The sequence below is a fragment of the Chrysochloris asiatica genome, unplaced genomic scaffold (genome assembly GCF_000296735.1).
Source record: "Chrysochloris asiatica unplaced genomic scaffold, ChrAsi1.0 scaffold00179, whole genome shotgun sequence".
Classification (NCBI taxonomy): Eukaryota; Metazoa; Chordata; class Mammalia; order Afrosoricida; family Chrysochloridae; genus Chrysochloris; species Chrysochloris asiatica.
The window spans coordinates 1200133-1209280 of NW_006408697.1; the positions used below are offsets into that span (position 1 = coordinate 1200133).

Genomic DNA, 9148 nt, shown 5'->3' on the forward strand with positions numbered 1-9148 from the left:
CAATCAAAACAGTATCTTCCAAGGTAATCTGCTAAATCAGCAGAGCAGATAGCTCAGGTTAAGGTGACAATTTTCTGGGATTCCTAAGGGGTAATCTTGATAGATTTTATCACGAGGACTCATTTAGGAAGAAGTTTCAAGAAAAATGAAAACTGTGTTAGTGAGAAAAAGGCCAGTAAAGTTTCCCTGAAGATTTTCATTTTTTTCTGTTATGACAATGCACCTACTCATTTTTTAAAGGTAACAAGAAGGGCTCTCCTACAAGAATTTCACGGGGAAACCTTACCACATCCACACTACAGCCCTGATCTTGTCCCTTCAGATTTCTTTTTGTTTCCAAAACCCGAAGAACATTTTAAAGTAACATAATCTAAGTCCCTGGAGGATGTTAACACTTCTTTTTTGATATGGTATAAATTGAAGAGTGTAGAATTCTTCTGGGAAGGCTTGTTGTTGTTGTTGTTATGTGCCATGGAGTCAGTTTCGAATCATAGTGACCCTGTACAGGGTTTTCCAAGACTGTAAATCTTTACAGGAGCAGAAAGCCTCATCTTTCCTCTGTGGAACAGCTGGTAGTTTCGAACTGCTGACTCTGAGGGTAGCAGCCCGATTCGTAACCACTATGCTATGGAAACACCTACTTGCCACATAGGCTCCACTGCAGGTTTCAATGAGTATGGAAGCAGCAGCCCAGTCAGCCAAGGGTCCTGAGCTGAGGCGTGCCGGCCTTGTCGGGGCAGCCAACAGACCATCTCAGTCGCAACCAGAGTGCACCTGGACCAGAAGTTGTCCAGTTGGGCCCTGAGTGGCCTGAGCTCATACTCTATGGTTGATGATCAGGGTGAGGGGGACCAACTCTGATGTTTAGGTCATAACTGAGATAGGTGATTAAGTGACAAATAAAGTAAAGTTACCTGTTTACAAAGACAAGAGTACAAAGAAAAATCTTTTGGATTTGCCCTCACATATGATGGGGTTCATAAAGTTCATGTAAAATGGAATGAAAAGATAATGGAATTTTCCCATGAACTTTTTGAAACCTCCAAGTATGTATTTTAAAGTCTTGGTGTGGCTATCTGGTTTAATGCTCTGAACTGCAAACTCGGTTTGAGCAGCAAGGTCGGCAGTTCAAACTTACCTGTTCCACCTCAGGCACTCTATGCAGGCTTGCTACGGGTTGAACGGTTTCAACAGCACTTAACAACAAGAAGTTTATAGGCATAACATCAATCATAATCATATTAAATTATTTTATCAGGGAAATCTTTTAATTTTCCCTTTATGTTTCATCTTGTGATTTGATATATGATGGAATGCAGTCACCAATGCAAAGTAATTTGTGTATTACTTCTCAAGTATAACATATTCTCAAGTGTAACAATATACCTTTTTTTAAAAAAAATTAAATTCAGTATCAAAAGATGCCAAATTTTTCCATCTGTAATAAAAAATACGATTTTGGAAACATGTTATTTTAGAACAGTGAGTCCATTTCCTAAAAGATCTAATACTAATTCGTAGTCTAGACATGATGTACCATACAAGCCATCATATACACAAATAAAAAAATGTCAGATTTCTTCATGACTGCTTATTTATTCTAGTTTTCTTTTTTAAAAATAATAAAATATGCTTGTTTCCTCTTATGAAAATGAATTCAAATTCACTGAAGAAAATCATTAAGTAAAAAGAAGATGAAAAAGTAAACTATCAACCAAAAATGACTTCACTCTCTGCTCATTATCAACATGAATGACCAGGTTCTGAAGACAAGGTCATTATGTGAAAATGGAGGATGAACATATCGCATCCTAAAATGGAGGATGACTGATTCGTTGTATAACTGTCCTGTCTAATTCTCCAATGACATCATTACGTAACTGCCAAACCATCGACAATCGTGGCCCTGCTGAGTTGAATGAGAGCCTTAACAATCACAGATGCCATCATTCTTGCCCTGTGCCTCACAGTTTGTTACTGGAAAATGTCCATCATTAATGTGAAAAACAGTTGGATACTAGACTTTTCACTGTTGTTGTAAATGCAAAATGTCAGATAATGAGAGAGTTGGTAAGTGAGGAGAGGGTGTATAATGTGGATTATTTGTTGTTGTTGTCAGGTGCCATCGAGTCGGAACTGACTCATAGCGACCCCATGCACAGCAGAATGAAACAATGTCTGATCCTGGGCCAACCTCATTACCTCTGCCACACTCGATGCCATCAAGGATGCCACCTGGCCAATCCATCTCACTGGAGGTCTTCCTCTTTTTCTCTGACCCTCATATAATATAGAGAGATGTACATGTATATATTGAGTCATAGTGTGGTGCGGTGGGTGAATGCACTTGAATACAAGCTTGATTTGAACCTTAAGGTCAGAGGTTCAAACTCACTATCTGCTCCTCAGCGACACTATACAGAGTCGCTATGAGTTAGATTCAACTCAACAGCACTTACCAACAACAATGTATGTATATATACACATAAATGCATATGTATATATGTGCACATATACAGATATGCAAGCATGTATGCATATATACATTTGTTGTTGCTGTGTGCCACTGAGGTGGTTCTGACTCGTAGAAATCCTATACAGGGTTTCCAAGGCTGTAAATTGTTACGGGAGCAAGAAGCCTCATCTTTTCCCACAAGTGGCTGATGGGTTCAAACTGCAGATCTTTCAATTAGTAGCCCAACATGTAACCCATTACACCACCAGGGTAACCCCCCCCCCCGACACACACACACACACACATATATATATGTGTGTGTATATATATATGTATATGTGTATATGTATATGTGTATATATATATAGTCAGTACCAACCCATAGCGACCTTATGCACAGCAGAATGAAACACTAACCGATCCTGGGCCAACTTCACTATTGTTGCCATGCTTAAGCCCATTGATGCTGCCACTTGGCCAATCCATCAATCTCTCAATCTCTCAATCTCTCTCTCTCTCTCTCTCTCTCTCTCTCTCTCTCTCTCTCTATATATATATATATATATATACATACACATTATTTTTATTTCATAGTATTTTAGACAAATAAAATAACACAGGTTTTTATAATGTATAAGTAAACACTAAATTTAACAAACAGAAATTGCTAATAATAATAAAATTGAAAACTTACCTTAAAAATCTTTGTTACTACTAAATCTTTATACATATTAATTGTTGCATATAAAATAACATTGAAAGTTTACATAATCTATAAGTAAACACACCAAATTTAACAAATAGAAATTACTAATAATGAGAAAATTGTAAACTTTTTGTGATTGTAAACAACATTACCTTAAAAATCCATGTCACAAGTAAATCTTTATACATATTAATTGTTGCTTAGAGATCAATTCCTCATCTATTGCTATTTCAAGAAAATGCTCGTTTTTCTTAATTTATGTATTTTTAAGACATCTGAGGGACAGGGATGATTCACCTTTTTGATACCACAGAGAAGCAATGCTTTACTTGTTGAATGTCACTTCATTTGTGGGATTGGGAAAATGTTTCCCTACAAACTATTTTCCCAATTTGTGCTCCAGAAAGTACTGATCTCATTAAAATACCAAAATGAATAGCAGCGAAAACCCAACAACAGCAGAGACTTCAACGCTTTCATACCCAAGACACAAGAGCCTACAAAATACGGATCATAAAAAATGTGGTGCCTTGTACACTGCAAATTCCACTCACCTTAAAGCCATCAAAGGCAAAAGCATATTCATCCGAGCCCAGCTCCTGATCAGGCTGACAGCCTGGTCTGCTCCAGCCAACTCTCATGTCGCCAGCGGTGACAGCCTCAAATTCAAAATACCACCTTCCTGCCTTCACAGCGTAGGTCTTCTCAGCACGGAAAATCCGGAACCGTTCCCCTGTGCCGCTGCACACTTCGGCTCTAGCTGCTGTAGATTTTTAAAAGATGCTGGTGGTCACTGGATGCAGAACAGAGACCTATTCTCTTTAAACAAGATTGCCACTGAGTTCATTCTGACTCAGCTAGTCTGTAGGATAGACTAGAACTGCCCCACAGGGTTTCCAAGGCTACACATGTTTAGGGAAGCCAACTGACACATCTTTTTCCTGTGGAGTGGGTGGTGGGTTCTAATCACCAACCTTGCAGTTAGAAGCTCAGTGCCTTACCCACTGTGCCACTAAGCCTACAGTGATGGTGATGAAGGGCCCCATGATACCTTCTTATCTTGACTTACATCTTACAGTGTTTTCACAGTTTGATCAGCCATGGTCAGAAATAATAATGCTGGTAAACAAACTGTCACCTATGAGGGCTTCAGCTGAAGAGCCTGATGATTACATCTCAACAGCTCAGTCTGTACTTAATGTGGCCTTCATTAGCCCCTTTTTCTGGGTGTGGCATTGTGGGTTAATGTGCTAGACTGCAAAGGTGGTTTGATCCACAAGGCCGGTGGTTCAAGCTTACCAGCCGCTCCTTGGAAACCCTATAGAGAGTCACTGTGGGTTGGAATCAAGTGAAAAGCACTTAACAACAAATCTTTGTTTAGAAGGATACTAATAAACCACTAGGTGGCATGGTGGTGGAAGATGAGATGGTCTTGGGGCATGGACTGAAAGAAGAATAAAGAAAGACTTATACAGGGTTGGGTTGGAACTGCCTCAATGGCACTAGCGACAAGAATAACAACAATTAACTTGTGTATATGACACTTAGGGTGAGAGGTGAGAAAAGAAGCAGCAATGAAGAATGTAGAGAGAAAGCAACAAGAGAAAAACTGTCAACATTATCAATAATGAGAGCATTATCAATCACAGTTTTCCTCTAAGGAAGATCTAGCTGTAATTTTTTTTTTAACTTCTAAATAAATAACTTGCCCAGATAAATAACGCACCCACACATATAATTTGTAGCACAGCATGCTCACAAAAGCAGCTCCTACGGGTGATGGGTTTTGGCAGGGAGAGGGTTGTACAACTGGAAAAAAAAAAAATGTGTAACATGCATACTATTTGTATAGATATATGATACTTCTGAATTTTAAATTATTTTGGTTTTCTTTATCAGTGTGATGCAAAACTTTTTCATTGTCCCAAATTCCATTATCAACTGCTATACATAAAAAAGATCTGTTTCAGAAATTTGGGGGAAAATAAAACAAAAGAATCTAAATCCAGCATCAGGGGAAGCGTGATGCAAAGGGGAAAAATGGTCTGAAGGCAATAAGATGCAAGCGAGATGGACAGTTGCAGGTGTGAAGACACTCAGAGCCCTGTAGTTGGAGTCAGATTTCGGGGTGAGGGTGACCATGAGAAAGTAAATCCCAGGCAGTCACAGGGGATGAGGACCATGGCTCTCTGCGTTTCTATTTCAAATCATAGAGTGGGTGTGGCTAACACTAGGATTAGATATAGATAAGAAACTTAAGTGACTTGACCCCAGTGAATGGTAGAGCTTTTATAATTATAATTATAAAAGCCAGTGTTCTATCCACTTTGCCATGGTGCCTCCACCATCTAGCACAGAGCAAAACTGTTTCTCATCTTTCCTTCTTTTAAGAGTTAGGAAAGACCTTATATAAAACAAAACCTTAATCATAATTTACCATTGACTTGATAGGGTTAAAAATAGAACTATAAAGATAATCTAGATAAGCACGGGACTGCTACCTGCAAGGACGGTGGTTCAAACCCACTAGCTGCTCTTCAGAAACCCTATATAGGACTGTTGTGAGTCAGAACCAACTCAGCGGCCCTTAACAACAGATTATATCTACAAATTTAACAGTAGCTTGAAATAAAGAGAAATGAAGAGTTCCTGCCTCATTTGAGTCTGATATGTTCAATTACAGCTTTAGGAAGAAAGGGTGGCAACGACAGGGCACACAGCTGACCCAGGGGCTGCTGGTCAACTTTTCAAAAGGTGAGTTGTTGTTGTTGTTGTTGTTGTTGTCAGGTGGCATCAAGCTGGTACAGACTCATAGAGACCCTATGAACAGAATGAAACACTGCCCGGTCCTGGGCCAACCTCACAATCATTGCTATGCCTAAGACCAGTGCTGCTGCCACTGTGCCAATCCATCTTGTTGGGGGTCTTCCTCTTTTTCTCCAACCCTCAGTTTACCAACCATGATATTCTTCTCCAAGGACTGATCCCTCCTGATAATATGCCCCAAGTAAGTATCTGAATAAGCAACCCTTAGCCTTCGTATCTTGTCCCCACATACACAAACTACACACAGCTGATGATATGGTTGGCTCTAGTCAATACACAGGTCCAGCGGTGTAAGACTCATGTTCAAAACAACCCCTTACATACACAGGTATATCTATACACTCATATACCCCATACCATTCATTTAAACACCTAAGTGAAAAATAAATGCATTAATAAACAGTTAAAAAATTTAGACATGCAATCCTGTGCTGAATATGTCAAAACACCTCTGTAGAGAAAGGCTTGTGCATCAAACATTAAAATTGGTGATGGAAAGGATGGGGGTGAAAGAAATAAACACCTCTGTTTGTTGTTAAGTGCCACTGAGTTGGTTCCAACTGATAGTGACCCTATATAGGGATTCCAAGTACAGCTGATGGGTTTGAATTGCTGACCTTGTAGTCAGGGCAGTTAGCAGTCCAGTGCTTATCCTACAGCACCACATCCGGGCTCAAACATCTCTATAGTGAAAGGTAAAGATCCTTATTTTCTAATACTTAATAGCTATGGGTCGGAACCGACTCAAAGGCACTTAACAACAACAACAACAATAGCTGAGTGATTCTTTTTTTAATATAGGATAGTAAGTTAATTCTTGAGAAAAAAAATTGTAAGATATAATACTTACAAGCAATTATCTACTATTAAGATAACATTTCTAACTGCTACAGTACTATCAAAAAAAAGTCAACTGTTCATTCAGGTAGTATTTCTCTAAGAAATCACACACTGATTTATTGCTTCCTTAAATCAGTTTTGTAATCAAGCGAACCTAAGAGCCATGGATATGGCAGGAACCTGTGGAGATAGCTTTCGGTAGAGCAGTACTTGTGCAGTGATGGTTTTTTTATTGTCCTCAATATTTGCAAATAAAATCCTATATTATATTCTAGAACACATTAATAGACTCAACTCTCAATGTTTTAAGTATGAACTATTTAGGCTTTTAGAAAATGAAACCACTGGAAAAGCCCCTGGTAAGTTACAAGGTTCTGTAATGCTTTGCCGTGTTCTCAAAGAAAGCAAACACAGTTCAGTATTTGTTCTAAAAAATATTACCGATAATGTCTTCGATAATGTCTTCAAAAGCCCATTATAAATTTCTCTTAATATTAAGATATACCTCAGCTCCTTTTTATTGGTATGGGTAATAAAAACAGGGAAAGGCATACAGACAATGAGTAATGACAGTCATTGAACAACAATGCAAAATTTCTTAGTCCTGGGTGGTTTGTTTTTTTTGGGGGGGGGCTTGGGTTATTTTTTTCCCTTGCTTAGATTTTTGCTTGGATCCACTATCAACATTCATGAAAGCAACAGTCAAGAAATCCAACAATGTACTACATTAGGTAAATCTGCTGCACAAGAGCTCGTTAAAGTATTAAACAACAGAGCTATCACTTTGAGGACTACGGTGTCCCTAACCTAAGCCATGGAGACCTGGTGTTGCACTGAAGAATAAGTGCTGGACCACAAGGTTAGTTTGAGCCACAAGGTCAGTGGTTCAAACAAACCAGCTGCAACTCAGAAACCCTATACAGGGTTGCTATTGAGTCAAAATGGCACATAACAACAAGAAGGATCCAAGCCATGGTATTTTCTATACCCTCATATACATGTGGCAGTTGGACAATGAATAAGGAATACAATAGAAAAATGGATGCATTTGAATTGTGCTGTTGGAGAAGAATATTAAAAGTACCATGGACTGCTAAAAGAACAAACAAATCTATGTTGAAGGAAGCACAAGCAGACTGCTCCTTGGAAGCCAAGACTGGCAGACTCCATCTCTCATACTTAGGACATGTTATCAGGATGGATCAATCCCTGGAGAAGGCCATCATGATAAAACAAAGGGTCAGAGAAAAAGAGGAAGAGCCTCAATAAAAGGGATTGGCATAGTGGCAGCAGCAATGACCTCCTGCGTAATGACAATTGTGAGGATGGTGCAGGACCGGCCAGTGTTTCATTCAGTTGTGCCTAGGGTCACAATGAGTCAAATCTAGTCGGTGGCACCTGCCTACAACAATAAGCTGATATATCATTCTTACACTCATTAGTGATCTGCAAACTGAACTTGGAATGAACATGCTCCTCAAGGATACTCTCATGGAAAGGACTTCACAATAATTTACATTTCACATCTTTTTTTTAATCTCCATGGGTCTTCTTCCACATGGCTTTGTAGTTCATAGCCCACGATAGTCTATATTCTTTAAGAAGAATGGTCGGTCATTCTTCTGTTTCTTGGGAAAACACTAGCACTAAATGAAAATCTTGTTTATAGAAGTCTTTGAAAAAAAAAAAAAATCCAGCAATCTCTAAAAATATATTTTGCATCCTCTGTAGCATAAAGTACCTAAACACAAAGGAGGTGCTCCATGCATACCTACCTCAGTGACGAAAGGAACAAAGACTCTTCAGAATAGAGGATGCTAGAGCCCAAACAAATAACTAAAGGTTAGTACTACTATCTCATGGCATGAAGTCTCCCTCAGACACGTCAATCTTATGTTCTGTTCACGTTTAATTACTCTAACTCCATATGTGTTTGGCAGGCAATGTCTTCTCATAAAATGGTATTATAAGCAGGATTATTATATTGTTATTATGAATATGAGGAGCATTGGTAGCATAGTGGATTACGAGTTCAGCTCCTAACCATAAGGTTAGCAGTTCAAATCTACCAGCTGCTCCACAAGAGAAAGATGAGGCTTTCTACTCCCATAAAAACCTACAGTCCTGAAACTCTATATAGAGTGCTATGTGTTGGAACGGACTCAATGGCACACAACCCCTATGAATATAATAATAATCCATGTTAAAAATGAAAGTAACTCAAAATTCACCACCATAGAGTCACTTCTGACTCTTAGTGACACTGTAGGGCAGAACAGAATGGCTCTCAAGGGTTTCTGAGATTTAAATCTTTACGAATG

General features: G+C 38.9%; 1 protein-coding gene across 1 annotated transcript in view; it reads right to left on the reverse strand.

The window, feature by feature from the left end:
- The window catches only part of RYR2 (ryanodine receptor 2 (cardiac)), a 786033-nt gene that overhangs the window by 409313 nt on the left and 367572 nt on the right, over nt 1-9148 (reverse strand). Inside the window, exon 28 of the mRNA XM_006872010.1 lies at nt 3716-3924. Within this exon, the coding sequence (XP_006872072.1) occupies nt 3716-3924 (209 nt within the window). The remainder of the gene's footprint in view (nt 1-3715; nt 3925-9148) is intronic.